Below are 14,724 nucleotides of genomic sequence, written 5' to 3'. Positions count from 1 at the left end.
CCCCCCCCCCCCCCCCCCCACCAGTCCTGACAGTAAGTTCAGCTTTATCTGATCTTTAAGAAGCATTGTCACTTGACATTTCACAAAATTGCCAGGGTTATTACATTATTTAAAATATAACAAGTGTGCTTTAAGAAAAACCGAGCATTGACTATGAACAGTCTAATTAATTATAATTAGCAGTTGTGGATAGATACAGGAAGAAGGGGAGTTAGCCGGTAGCAAGCAGCTGTGTGTTTGTTGTAATGACATCACCACTCATTAGATGCTCATTACCCCCGTTTCCTGATGTAGGGAATGGTCACTGTGTGTGTGTGTGTGTGTTTTCATCTCTGCAGGAGAACATCTGCACGGCTGTAATTACGGCCCACTTCCTCACAGTGACACACACAGCGCCTGTTAGCGCCACAGCGAGCAGAGTGAACGTCTCTCTGCTGACCTGGTGACTCCTCACCACTGACCAGGCTGTCTGTCATCTCGCCATGGGTTGATTGAAGTACAAAGGCTCCGGGCAAATAAAAGTGTGCAAAAGTCAAATAATTTTCAAAATTGTTTTAAAGCTTAAAACTACATCCTGTGCGCCTGGGTAGCTCACCTGGTAGAGCACTCGCCCATGTACAATTCCTCGTAGTTTCCATTTGATCAGCTTCCTTTGCCTACTTATCAACCTTTTCATTTGTCTCAATATCTACATGAGCTGGGACCCATACTAATTATATTTCTACCCCTTTCCTTGTCACATCTCTAATTGCCAGAAGAATATTATATACAAGGTCTTGTTGACTCTTTGATGTCCCTTTCCCAATACTATTGATAGCTGACACAGAGTCACTACATATCAACACTTTATGGTCCTGAATCTGCTCAGTCCATCACACCGCCATCAGGATTACATATAACTCCCCTGTAAACACACTTAGGAAATGTGAGGTTCTCTTACAGGCTTGGACATTCCACCTGTGGATAACAAAAGCTGCTCCTGTAGTAGGCCTACCCGTTTCTGGGTCCTTTGAACAATCAAGAAAATGAATAGGTGTTCCCGATATCTTTCTATTATATGACCATGGAATTATTACACCAAATCTGATTCAGGATTTTCTGACTTGATCCCAAGTAGGCCTCTAAATCAGTCTCCGGGACCTCAAATTGCCATGAAGGAACTGATGGTCACAGTGCTCCTGCACAAAGGTTTTATGCCATGTATAGACATTTGCTGTGCTACTGCTCCCCTGTCCATCCAAAATTTGGAGGTATGCCCTTCTCTCTCCCAGCTTGCCTGAATTGTTATTTGAACTGGGTGATCACACCTTTGACCCAATAGTTAGTCTGAAGTTGCTGTCTTCACAAACAGAGCTGTTTCTACCTGCAGGGAACACAGTGGGGGAGATCGCACAGCTCCTCTACATATTCTCAATGCCTTAGCTTAAACTATATCTAATCCATCTAAAACTGACTTGGCAGCAGATTCATTAACCAAACACCTATACTCAATTCTTGCTCTAATTAAATATTATATACATGTGCTTCAAAGATGCTACATCTGCTCCCCAGTCTGTTCGAGCAAGACATCTCATTAAATTCATTACCCTTTTACATTTGTCTACTACTTTCGAAACATGCTCATGTAAGTCTTGTGTCAAAAAACACACAAAAAATTATATATTTATACTTTTATCTATTTTCTTCCTAAACATAGCCTTAGTCTTCTCAATAGAAATTCTAAGCCTCCAAACTTCCTCCAAGTCCTAGCATATGCATCTCGATCAAAAGACACTCAACCCATAGCATGTCATATTCTTGTTCCATGTTTAAGAATACTGCCACAACCGTCTCTTTATCTGTGCTTTTCTTATTTCACCCTCTAGACATATCACTGACTCTATATTACTTCTCTTTCCAAAGCCACTCTGACAACAAGCCATCACCCCGTGTTAGACCTTTTTCACAGCAGACATGTTGACCTGTCATAGTAAGAAGAGCACGTGTATTCCAAACCATTAATGATGGCTGCTTTCCACTTAGGAGAGGCCCTGGTATGGAGCATGCTGACTCACTGAAATAGCTTAATGGGACACTTGATGGAATTGAGCCATCATTGAGGTGATCAATTTCAGCTGTGCTTTTCCTACTATGACAAATCAAAATGTCTAATAGAAAAATCAAAATGATTGAATGCAGTAAAAAACAAGTGAAATGACTGGAGGCTTGAAGAGAGCATAGATAACAGCTTCAGCTCCTTGTCAGAAATGGCTGTCTGACAGCAAGGTAAAGCGGATAGAATATCATAAATAGTGTATATACACCAATATTGATTTTTTGGGGATGGGCAGGTAGCCTACAGGCAACTGTTGCCTGGCAACCCCCTGATTGGCGTAGCTAGCGTTAGCTGCTAGCTTGCTGTGGTGGCTGCATTATTACGATAAAACGCCAACATTACTAAAGTTAAATCAAATTAAATTGCTATATATCATCCAATGTTGCCCTCAGCGGTGATTTTCTGCCCCCGGTCAAGTAACTTTGTTTATATTCTCACACATGGAGCACCAAAAATGAAAGAGGGAAAGCCAGACACTTCTGTCTTCACGTAAGTTTTTAAAGTTATGGAGATTATGACACATGTTCTGTGAATAGCAACCAAAACGCATTGCCTTAGCTATAGTAACGTAAAATGCTACGCTATCAACCAAAGCTAGCAATAATGCAGCTGTGGCAGCCTAGCAGCAACAGGCTAACGGAGCTAGCTACCTTACGTTGTGTACGTTAAGTGTGCGTTCTGTAGAGACAAACAAACTAGCATAAATAAATAGCCAGACCATCACATCCCTGAGCATCTGGGGTGTTAGTATTCAGTTTTACTGTTTTACAGTACGGTATACTGTATGAGTTACTTTATTCATTGGCTTTTTTCCAATTAGAGCATGGCCCCTTCCAAATGTCTGTGTACGTCCCTTATGACAACAGCAGTCCATTGCTTAGCTTCTGTGTCGAAACTGTAAAGTCCCTTACTTTAAATGAATATAGAAAAATATATTTTATAATCTAACGTTTTTATCTGGGCTGGTGTTGAGCCGGAAGCAGAGTATGTCACTTCTGGCTACCATACCAAGTAGCCTACAAGATGCTAACGAGAGACTTGTGCAATGTCAATTCAGTAAAATGGACCTACTTAACCAAGTTGGTTAACTGCTGGCTACAAGTTAGCATCAAACACAACAACGCTGTCAGTTGAATGGCGTTTTGAGCTAACGTTAGCAATCAGGCAATCATATTTAGCTAAAACGTTTTTGAAATAATTTCCATCTTGTTATTGTTTGTAATGACAAAAGTTTTTATTTTATGGATTTCACAAATATAAGCATGACGCGTTTAAATTTGAGCATGCACGACTCAAATCTGAACTCAACTCACATTGGGCAGTGACGAGGTCTTAAGGATTGTGGTAATACCTTCAGAACAGTTGTTAACCCTTCTGGAATTGTCAAAGATCAATTGGTATACATTTTTTAGAAAAGCGGATGCTTCTCTATGTGACTGGATTCGTATGATAATACATGAGAGGTACAAACTTAGACTAGTTAGTTGCTTAAAAATAGAAGATTACTAACCAAAAATAACAGTGCTCACTAAGTCACCTGCGTTGAGATCAGGGGTTAACACAGTATGGCGTAGCTTCCCCTTCACATCTTGTTTTAGGGCTGAATTTCTTCCCAAGAAGACCAAAATGATCTATAGACGTTAACAACACAGAGACACTAAAACAACTTAAATGCAGGAGGGGAAACAAAAATGAAAATTGCTGTATCGCATTTCATTTGAAATGTTAAGTAATATGTTCCAAGGCATTGTGTTTTAGAAGCAAATTGGGTTTTCCTGTACCATTCAATGATATAATGAAATGTTTGGAGAGAAAAGCTGCATACATATAAGCTAAAATTACTTGTCGCCATAGCTACCGCCTACTAATCTCTCCTGAAAGCTCAGAAAGGATCAGCAGTGCCTGCAATTGTCCTCTGGCTGACAGAACACATGTGTTATGTAGCAGACACTGTGATGATCACCAACAATGCCCTGGGTTTCACATGGCATGCATACTGTAGGCTTGAGCGCACGTCTTTGTGAAGGAGGAGAAGAAGTCTCTGAGCTAATTGTTGCGTTGAAAGGTTTTCTTTCTTCAAGGACAATAGCAAGATATTTGCGAGGTGTTGATTGAAAAAGGGATAGAATAAATATGTATGGAGCCTGCATACAAACCAAGCTTCCTGGTCAGGTGGAGGCAGTGTGAGGAAATAGTACAAAAAACAAGTTCTAAATTTCACTTTGAAAGATAAATCAAACTTTCAACAACACAACCTGGATTGGGATATTTATACGATCAATGGTCCAACCATGAGTTAAACCAGCTTTATTCTTTACAGGGCTGCATCATGGACTCCATTTTGTGTGTGTGTGTGTGTGTGTGTGTGTGTGTGCGTGTGCGCATGTGTGACGTTATGTTTAGGTATCCCAGTAGAATCCTTGTTGGTGCACAAATTCTTAAGAGCTCCTTCAGATACTATATTATGTTATATATAATCATTTGACACAAATGGACAACTGTGGCAATGTGTAAATCAGTCACTAGCAGATGATTTGGTTCAGCCAATCACCGGGGCCACACGGAATCTGCTGTTGCAGAAATCAGCAGAACTTCCTGCAGATTTTAAACAAATTAAGAAAATTAAATTAAAACTCAGAATCTTAACATATCTCCCTCACCCCAAGGAGAAAAACTGGCAAACTGTTTATGCGCAACTCACATCTGCACTCGACTCACATCGGGGCGTGACAGAGAGAGTGGACCTTGAGGTTGATCCATGTGCAGCTTGTTTTCTTTTTTCTTGTAGGTCACATAGTTTTGTTGTATCATTGTAACAAATGGTGAGATGATTGTACTTGTAGGATTGTATTTTTTGAAAATTGTAAGTTTGTTTCATCAAATGTGCCAACACTATACATGTGGACAACAAATAGGAGCTGAGTATGTCTGAGGACGGAAAAAGGTAGAGCAACTGTAACTGCAATGTAGCTACGCGTGAAGCGCAGGTTGATGGTGATAAAGGGTCAGTGCGCCAAGCGCAGGGTTCAGAAAGGCTGTACTTAGTGTCTTCGTTCATTCATAGGTGTGTTTTGGGCGTAACATGCAATAAACCAATCAGAGTGTGATCGCCCATTCCCTTTAACAGCCAGGCGTGTTTGTATCCCGGCACACTGCTATTGTGAGGGAGGATTTGGTAAGCAGAAAGGAGAGATATGATGACATCAGATGAGCAGCTATTATAGATGTGTTTTTTCAGGCAGAAATACTGGAACTATACTCATCAGATTTTTTTATTAACCATGTGATCTGTAGAGTAGATACTTCCATTGACTTCACTGTTCTCCACAGCCGAAAAAGTGTCCCTGTCTTGAGAATATCAACAAGCCTTAAAGTGGGTTAGAACTTTAATATTAACTGGTAATGAAGCAACGTAATGTGATACTCCAGCATACAGTCTCAGTTATCAGGTGGAAGCTCGATTTCATCCAGCCGCTCACTGATGGGAGTGCTGAACTGGGCCGACTTCCGGAAAGGTGCTTTCAGGGTCTTAATGGCAGTCACACCCTGTGACACAAAAACCCACAACACAAGAATACGTTAAAACATGTTACTGGACATCAGTGTTTGAAGAAGTATTCAGATCCTTTATTTAAAGGTGCACTATGGGTTCCTGCATGGTCACTCCTGTTGACGTTCTGAGCAAATTTCAAACAAAACAGAGCAGGCTCACCCCTCCCCCATGTTTCCTTAACTGTCATGACTGACTAACTGTCACTAACCCCCACCCCAAACCATCTGTTTAGTGATTGGCTGGAATAGTTTTTTTGTATTTAGGTGCACAGCCTGTGCCTCTAGTGATTGTTTGACATTTCCAATCCCAGTGTTGTCTCCCGAGACCGGCCTTTTTCACAGTGTTTTCAGAAAGCACGCAGCTAGCGGATCAATTTGAGATAAAAATGAAATCACGCTGAAACCATGCAGGAACTCATAGTGCACCTTTAAGTAAAAGTAGTAACGGCATGCACTGTACAAGTACATTTAAAACAAGTAAGTCCTGCATTTAAAAAGGTACTTAGGTACAAGTATGTGAGTATCATCACAAGGATGTACTGTAAAAGGTAAAAGCACGGAATGCAGAAAACTGAAACTGGAAACCATCTAAACGGTTCTGTAAATCAACTAAGTGTTTTATCGGCTAATTATTTCAGCTGCTCATGTACAGTGGGCCTATATATTAGTGGGTTGTTAAATTCATTTTAAAACATCATATTTTGTAAACTAAAAAAAATCTTAACTTGTAAAGTAACTAAAGCTGTCAGATGAATGTAGTTGAGTTAAAAGAATATTTCCCTCAAATGGAGTAGAAGCAGAAAGTTGCATGAAAAGAATCAAGTAACATCCAATTCCATTTGTTCTTAAGTACAGTACTTGAGTTAATGTACTTAGTTACATTCCACCACTGCTCAAGACTAAAGAATCTGACACTCGATCATAAAGGACACTTTGCACAGGGGGAAGATGGGGGGCGGAGCTTTGAATAGTCTACAATCATCTTCCACTTAACTGCTGTATTCTCTTCTGACATTTTATGGTGCCTTTGTTGATTGTATGTATTGGGAAAAAAACTGCAAACTTGTTCAGACCCTAAGCCCAGACACACTACTGACCTAAGTGTATAAATCATGTATTCCTTTTGGCTCACAAATAAATCAAAAAAAATAAAAGGCACAGAAAATATTGAATGGATAACTAATATAAAAGCAAACCAACTGCAAAATATGGAGAAAAAAAAGCAATGTCCAAAAAGTGGAACAATCTGACCCACCTGTACTTGCTGGCAATTTTCACTCCAAAAGGTGACCGCCTGGTCATTTTTATAATCATGAACCTGGTAATGAGACAACAAGAGCACCCTGTCAAATGAGCAGCATTGTGGGGGGGGGTTATATCACATAAAATATACATTTTTGTGTATAAAAAAACATGTTTTCTGACAGGTTGTAGATTATAATTACAGACTATTGACCACACACTCACTGACAGCCTAATAGGAGATAGCTGCTGACAGCTTTTAAACTCTTATTGCATAATTGCAGCTAAGGATAACATCAGGCCTATCATCTCATGTCATATTTTGTACAACAAGAAACATAATACTCTCATAATTCATAATCAGCCACCCTCTTTACTGAATTGGGCTGGTAATTTTAAAAAGACACACAATTATGTAAATGTGATGAAAAATGACTTGCTTATCCCAACCTAACAAACAAATTAAGCATCTAAAAGGAAACTGGTGATATAATAATTATAACATTAGACATAATTTTGACATCATTGACAATATTTAGCTTTAATATTGTGACACCAGTCACAATATTAAAGCTGCATTTTAGGCACTTATAACAATAAACAACATATTGTTTTAGATGCAACAAAGGAGATCTCTTCACTGTTCATGCCCTTGCATACACTTAGAGTATATTTGAACCTACTTGTGTTGTTTGAGGGGTAAGATGCACAAATCCCTCCACACAGAAATCTTTCTGGGTTGTGGAGCAGAAGTCGGTTTTGGGACTCGGTGGTTTCAGTTCAGCGTGAACCTTCTCTCTGTGAAGACAACGAGATATTAGCCTCAGCATTTGGCAGCAGTGGAAGAATACTCAGAACTAGAAAACTAGAAAAGTAAAAGTATCAATACCACAGTGCAGGAATATTTGAAATGACCCATAATGGAGAATGGGCCATATCAGAATAATGTATACATTATATTGTTGAATTCTAATAATTGATGCATTTATATGTGCTTCACTTGCATCTGGTACAGCTGGGACTAATTTAACTGCTTTAAATGTGAATTTCCCCCATCAGATTGATAATGTTCTTATGTTATCTTGAAGGTGCCATGCCATATGGGGCGGCTGTGGCTCAGTGGTAGAGCGGTTGCCTGCCAATTGGGAGGTTGGTGGTTCGATCCCCGCCCCTGCAGTCATTGTCGAAGTGTCCTTGGGCAACACACTGAACCCTGAGTTGCCCCCGGTGCTGCGCATCGGAGTGTGAATGTGTGTGCATGTTTATCTGATGAGCAGGTGGCACCTTGTACGGCAGCCCCAGCCACAGTGTGTGAATGGTGAATGTTCCCTGTAGATGTAAAAGTGCTTTGAGCAGTTGTTAAGACTGGAAAAGCGCTATATAAATACAGCACATTTAAATTTACATATGTATTTCATTACTTTGTGGTAATGTCTGAAGTTCTACCATGGACTCTGTAACATAGTTTGTGGAAAAAATGCCTGGGTTACCTTGTTTCAAGCAATTCTGAACTTCCAGGAAGACTCAGCTACTTTGTGCCAGTTCTCATTAATATTGAATGAGCTAAGCTGCTTGGCTGATCGACCAATGACAGCGTGGCTATCAGCATCCTTTACCCAGCGCAACTGGGCGAGCTCATGAATAGTAATGAGCTCAGGCAACATGACGTCAGACTGATCAGCTGTTGGAAGTGGTCTGATTTCTCCTCTTATTTCTTTTCAGCGGATAGAGCTGACAGAGAAGGTAGGAGTTCATTTTCACATTCACGACATAACACATATGGACCGGACATATTTCCAAAAATCCAAGTAAAAACGGTTTTGTGTGGCGGGGCACATATTTGTTGAATCCTCGATTCTGATTGGTCAAATGCGGCATTCCATGTCTGTTTTTTTTGTATAAGCAGACCAAAGCTATGGGATCTGTTTAGATCATAGACCGTGGAGCACCATTTTTTAAAATCAATTAAGTCATTTTTAATTCAATATTTTGTGTCACATTATTGATTTTTGTTATAGTAATTAGCTGTAGGAAGCAGATAATGTATAATGTGATGCAAGACCCCATTGCGTCACTGTCACTGCTAAGCAATGCATTTAACCATCTTGGAGTACCACGTGAATACTCCAAGTCGGACTAAGGGAGTTTTTTTTTGGGGATCTTCCAATAATGCCGACAGCCTGAATGCAGCATAAGACGCAAGCGGAAAGCAAGGATAACATTTAGTGAATTAGCATGTATCCACAGAAATCCTAGAGGTGTAAGGTGTAAGAAAAACACCTTACACCTTAAAACCTTTTTTTTTTTTCTTTACACACCTTAAAACCTTTTTTTTTTCTTTACATGAGCGGACGCATAATTGATTTCAGTGTAAACTGACAATAAAGTTGTATTGTTATCCTTGCACATGTCATTTAATATCATTCAGTGGATCAATGGCCATCAAATGCACTGGAGTTGAATTTCTACATTATCTTGAAAGAAATCATTAAAAAAAATGTTAATTCATGTATGAGTATCAATATAGTAGTGTGTATAGCATAACAACCCATCAGCTGGGGAAAACTGCTCTGAGCTCTTTGCTTGATGGGAACTCTGCAGGAATCAAGTCGTGCTGCTGTGAGCTTATAAAGTCCAGGAAATGTAGTGTATGGCTCAGGACCAGCTGATGAGACATGTCTACTGCTGGACGAGCCGTTTTCATTGAAGACATGATGCTTTGTATTCTTTATGAGCAGTTAACTTGCGCGTGATGTTAATAACCTCATATGTGGGGATAGACTCTATAAACCCCATAAGGATTACAGGCCTCCGTGTAAAATAACATCATAAAATCTGATTTAAAAGGTATTACAGCTGTGATTGAAACAGTAAAACGAACCCAGACGCGTAAATATTGCATCACTCCTCCAACGTGTTCCCCTCAAGACATGGTAAGGCGCTGTTCTGCGTTTCCATAAACAAACCACTTCCAGCAATAACTTATTCAGCATCAAAACTTGTTTTCATACTTGACTTACCTTATCATCTGGGCAATATGTTTTTCCAAAAGCTCTCCTCGGATGCCTGAATCATGGAAAAATGAAAGCGCAGTGAATGATCTTGACAAGATTAATTGAACAGTGAAATAAATAAAAAAAAGAAAAGGTCAAAGCAGCCGCCAGTGTGAAAGCGAATGCTGTAATCTGGTACTCTATTGGACACCTCCACCTGAATAAAATCTTTTGTAGAATACATGTCTAGTGGATTCATGGGTTATAAGGGTTGTGTCATGCTGTGGCTGGTGAAAGCCAGAGACACGTACCCCGCAGCCTCACCCCTGGACTTTTCGGAGGGATGTACGTTGCTTTCAGTGTGCTAACAGTCTCCATTTTAGACTCCTGGTCCAATGTGAGAATCCCTCTGTGTCCATGTTTCTGGATTTGAGTCCTCGTCTCCTTATCGTTGAGAGCAGCAACAGCCCTCTGCATAAATGGACGTACATGGTGTAAAACATGTTATGATCTAAAGCAATTAAATACTCACTTTGTAAAATCTATGGTGATTGTTTCAGTCAAACATGCAATGTGTCAAAACTATATCTATAAAAAAGACAGAGCAATGTCATAATTACAGTTAAAGAATAAAGCAGTATAACGTCAGAAATCAGTGTTTTATAATGACAGCCCTGATGCCTTGGCAAAGGCTACAATGGCAACCTCTACTTTGGTGTCCTTGGGTTTCTTGAAAGGCACTATATAAATAAAAGTTATTTTTTTAAGATTATGTTTTGGGTTTTTCCGCCTTTATCCAATACGACATCCAGATGAGAAAGGGAAGACATGCAGGAAATAGTCAAAGGCCAGATTCAAACCCATGACCTCTGCGTCAAGGCTCATGTGTGCCTGCTGATCCAACCCGGCCACGATAAAAGTTATCATTATTATTATTATTGACAGGTGACAGCGACCAAATCACACAGAATGTGTACTTAAAATGATTTCTCTGGATTTAGACATGGTTGGAAACATTTGGGATAATGTAAGTAGCCTTCTCAACTCAAAAATATAGCTATTGTTGTTTTTAGACATTTTAATCCAGAAAAAAATACATTTTATATCTTTAAAGAGCCCCTGTTATACTTCTTTTCAGCATCATATCTTGTACTTTCTACTAGAACAGTTTTAAATGTGTTGATGTTCAAAATCAAACTACGTTTCTCATACTGATTGGTGTATTGCTAAGCCGGAAATGACGAGCAGGATGAACGCGACAAACGCCCCTCAAAATCACACGAAAACCTTTTAAACTGACCTTTGTCGATCTGAAAACAAGTTCTCGCTTAAAATATTTTAAGAACAACCTGTTCTCACTCCAACAGTGACTGTCAGCGTCTAAAAGGACGAAAGAGGTACCCTTCAGTGTGTTTGTATAATGTACTGAGGAGAGCAGCAGCTACACCGGGTTTAGTGAGAAGTATGTGGGGGGGGTTTGAACCCAGGAGACCGGGGTTTGTCTCCCGCATGGCATGTTTTCTTGTTTAACAGTTCCCTTATTCAAATCTGTATTCTATGTTTTAGATTACAACTGACATGACTTGTTGATTGGTCTGTCAAAATTAAACATTTGCCTATTACAGCCTCTCAAATCTCTAGGCTTTCTGATTTTCTTGGTTTTATAGCAACTGAATAGGTCTTGTTTTTTGAAGATCATTTTATGATGGACATTTTTTTTTTTAAGCCCCTCGTAGAATATCTGTGGTTTATTTTTGTATTGTGTTCATATGAGACAATACGTTGAATACATATAAGCGTGTGCCAGCTTTAATAGTGTTGACAGTCACTCTATGCATAACTGAGTTTGCAAGGTAATGCAGCAGGCAGACAAGTCTCACAGCCATCATGACACACACCAAAGAAAAGGAAAGATGAAAGTACACATTAAAGTATGAAAGGCTTATCGTTATCATTAAACTGAAACTCAAACTGCACATGTAACTCATTGGTAATAGTCAAAACTAAATTTGAAAATTAGGGTATAAACTTTTGGTGTAATGTGAGGACGAACACAAACAGCTACTCACACAAAAAGAGGTTAGCTGAGACCAGCTGTTGGTTTGACTAACGTTAGTTAAAATAAAACAAAAACATTTTGGCCGTGGTAATACACAAACTAACGTTATAGCTTGCTAGCTACATCATTGATTTTTATATACACTAACATTCCGACGTGTGGCGACTGGCTAGCTAACGTTAGCGGGGCAGCCTCCCCCTTATAATAATAACATTAGCTAGCTACATCCACGCGCACTTCGCACTAACTACACTCACCTCTTCTACCCAGTTGTGTAACATACATTTCCCGACGTTGTTGTCCACAGTGGTTGGCTGTTCGGTCATTGTAGTGTTGTAGTCCGTGAACAACATACACTTTCTCTTTCTCTGAAATAACGAATTCAACTTAGCTAGTTCAGTTGACGGAAGTGTCGCCATGACAACGGCATATCTTTTTCAAGATCTATCTTTCTTTCTATCTATCTATCTATCTATCTATCTATCTATCTATCTATCTATCTATCTATCTATCTATCTATCTATCTGTCTATCTATACCTATTCTTTTAATTCAAGAGTACCTTGATGTATGACCTTTATTTATTCATATATTACAGTTTTTTACAATAACTTTTTTATTTAAAGATAAATTTGCAAACATTCATCACAGCTGAAAACATAAAATTGTAAAAAAAAAAAAAATAGATGTTCCTAATTAAACAGATTAGACATTGTACATGTACATAGCACAGATAGTTATAGATTTCTCAGTTGTTTCTAATTTAAGAGTCTCAAAATATACTGTATGTCAATTTCAATTCGGAATAATTTAAAACATGGTCTTGAATTTTAAACTTTTGATTTATGAATATGAAACTTCCCTAATAAAATAAAAAGATAATATTACATACATTTCTATCTTTATATTAAAAATATGTTATAATATGTTTCCCTTCAAGTGTGATTGTATGTGTTGTTTTAGATACCATATAATTTTCTAAACTTTTCCAAAATGTACTACAAAATGAACAACCATAAAAACCATTTAATCGAGAGTTATCAATTCTTACTCGGCAATAATTGTCAGTTTTTTACAATCACTTTGTCAGAACCTTGATGTCATTTTTCAAAACTCCAGACCCAAAACTCACAACCAATGATCAAAATGCGCACATACTTGTTACAATTGCTTGGATACAATACACATAAACCTAAGATCATTTGTTCATTTCACAAAAATCACCTATTTAGTATGACGCAACTTAACATCAAAGTACTACTACTTCAAAAAGCAAGTCACACATGACATTTTATATATTGATACAACTGCTCAAAACTCATGAAAGTTACAATATACAGAGATATATTTTCTGCAATTAACATGGAGCATGAACCCATTAGACTACATTATCTTTAAGTTTTCATCTTCTCTTTTGGGAGAAACATGACCCATTGAAGGAAATTCAATGTGAGAATGTGTTTATTTGCTCCGTAACCTTGTTAAATCACCATTTCGTTTAAAACTACATACCAGTTATTCATATTGATGCAAACCCTGCTAAATTTAACACTCTGTGACTGTGCTTGTTACTGTGGAAATGAGACACAGAAACAAACCACGGAGTCTGTTGCTGAGAAACAGCAGAGGAGTTTTCACTGTCACCACCTCACCATGAAGCACAGTGAGAAATCGCATCAATGTTTAACGAACGGTAGACTGTCAAACTGGGCCTGCCAAGCCACACAAAATAATAGGTGTCCACCCATTATTTTATAGTAATCCATCTGGGAGTATGTTGGCTGTAGCCGTGTGTGTGTGTGTGTGTGTGTGTGTGTGTGTGTGTGTGTGTGTGTGTGTGTGTGTGTTTGTGTGTGTGTAATAATGCTGATTTATAGCAGATATAATGTTCACCATCTTAGTTTAGGTTGTTAACATTTACTGAGAATCAGTACAGACTAAGGCTGATAGATAGGTCTATAGTTTCGCAGTTTTGCTTTTATTTTTTACTTAACCTTTGTTTAAATATAGGGGAGGCCCATTCCGATTAATAATGTATTTTTTTCAAAGGAGACTTGGCCGAGACGGGCAGCAGCATACATAAAAACACACATACCAGACCAAACACACAAAAAGAGACACATTAAAAGGAACTAAAATATCAAGCATATAGAAAACTCACATTTCAAAAGAGAAAATTAAAGAGTCTGTTTAACATTGAGATCTTGAGGATGTTGCCTTTTATTCGTTAATTTTGGATCTAAAAGCATTTAACTGGATTAGTTTCCCATGTTTCAAGTCATTCTGTAGCATACACATTCCAATGCCGAGGGGGCAGAATACACAGAAGCCCTTCATCTAATTTCAATACAGGCATCTGAGAAGGCGTGTTGTTTAGCACTTCTGCGTGATTGAAACACATAGTTAGTACAGAAGTAGACCAAGAACTGCCCTCTATATAAAGGTGTACCGATGACAGAGTAGGCCTTCATACCCGAGAGTATAACTCACAGTGAGTCAGAGCTTTACAATTGGTAATGCACCTCTGTGAAGCACAGTAAGCTCTGGCAACAATATGAAGACACTGAGCAGAGGGGTTAACATATAAAAGATCGATAGACCAACAAAAAAAAACACTTTCACGTTCAAGAAAAGCACAATTTATTTAGAAAATAAAGACCCAATTTTAGCCCCCGCTTTTTCACTAGATGTTGCACCTGTGGCTTAAAAGTGAGGGAGTCAACAAGTTAAGTACCCAAATATTTATAAGAGGTTGTTAACTCTTATAAATATCATTTTCTAAAG

General features: G+C 38.6%; 1 protein-coding gene across 1 annotated transcript; it reads right to left on the bottom strand.

Annotated features, from left to right (window-relative positions):
• Positions 1-5,308: 5,308 nt before the first annotated feature.
• spag8 (sperm associated antigen 8) lies at positions 5,309-12,381 on the bottom strand. Its single transcript, XM_034897076.1, has 6 exons — positions 12,199-12,381; positions 10,194-10,353; positions 9,910-9,955; positions 7,573-7,687; positions 6,903-6,965; positions 5,309-5,641 (listed from the first exon to the last, which is right to left on the bottom strand). Exons 1-6 carry the CDS (start codon positions 12,358-12,360, stop codon positions 5,534-5,536), a joined length of 654 nt encoding a protein of 217 aa, XP_034752967.1. The 5' UTR covers positions 12,361-12,381; the 3' UTR covers positions 5,309-5,533.
• Between the last annotated feature and the right edge of the window lie 2,343 nt (positions 12,382-14,724).

This window comes from Etheostoma cragini, chromosome 16 (genome assembly GCF_013103735.1).
Source record: "Etheostoma cragini isolate CJK2018 chromosome 16, CSU_Ecrag_1.0, whole genome shotgun sequence".
Taxonomy (NCBI): Eukaryota; Metazoa; Chordata; class Actinopteri; order Perciformes; family Percidae; genus Etheostoma; species Etheostoma cragini.
This window is presented reverse-complemented; position numbering and strand designations above follow the sequence as displayed.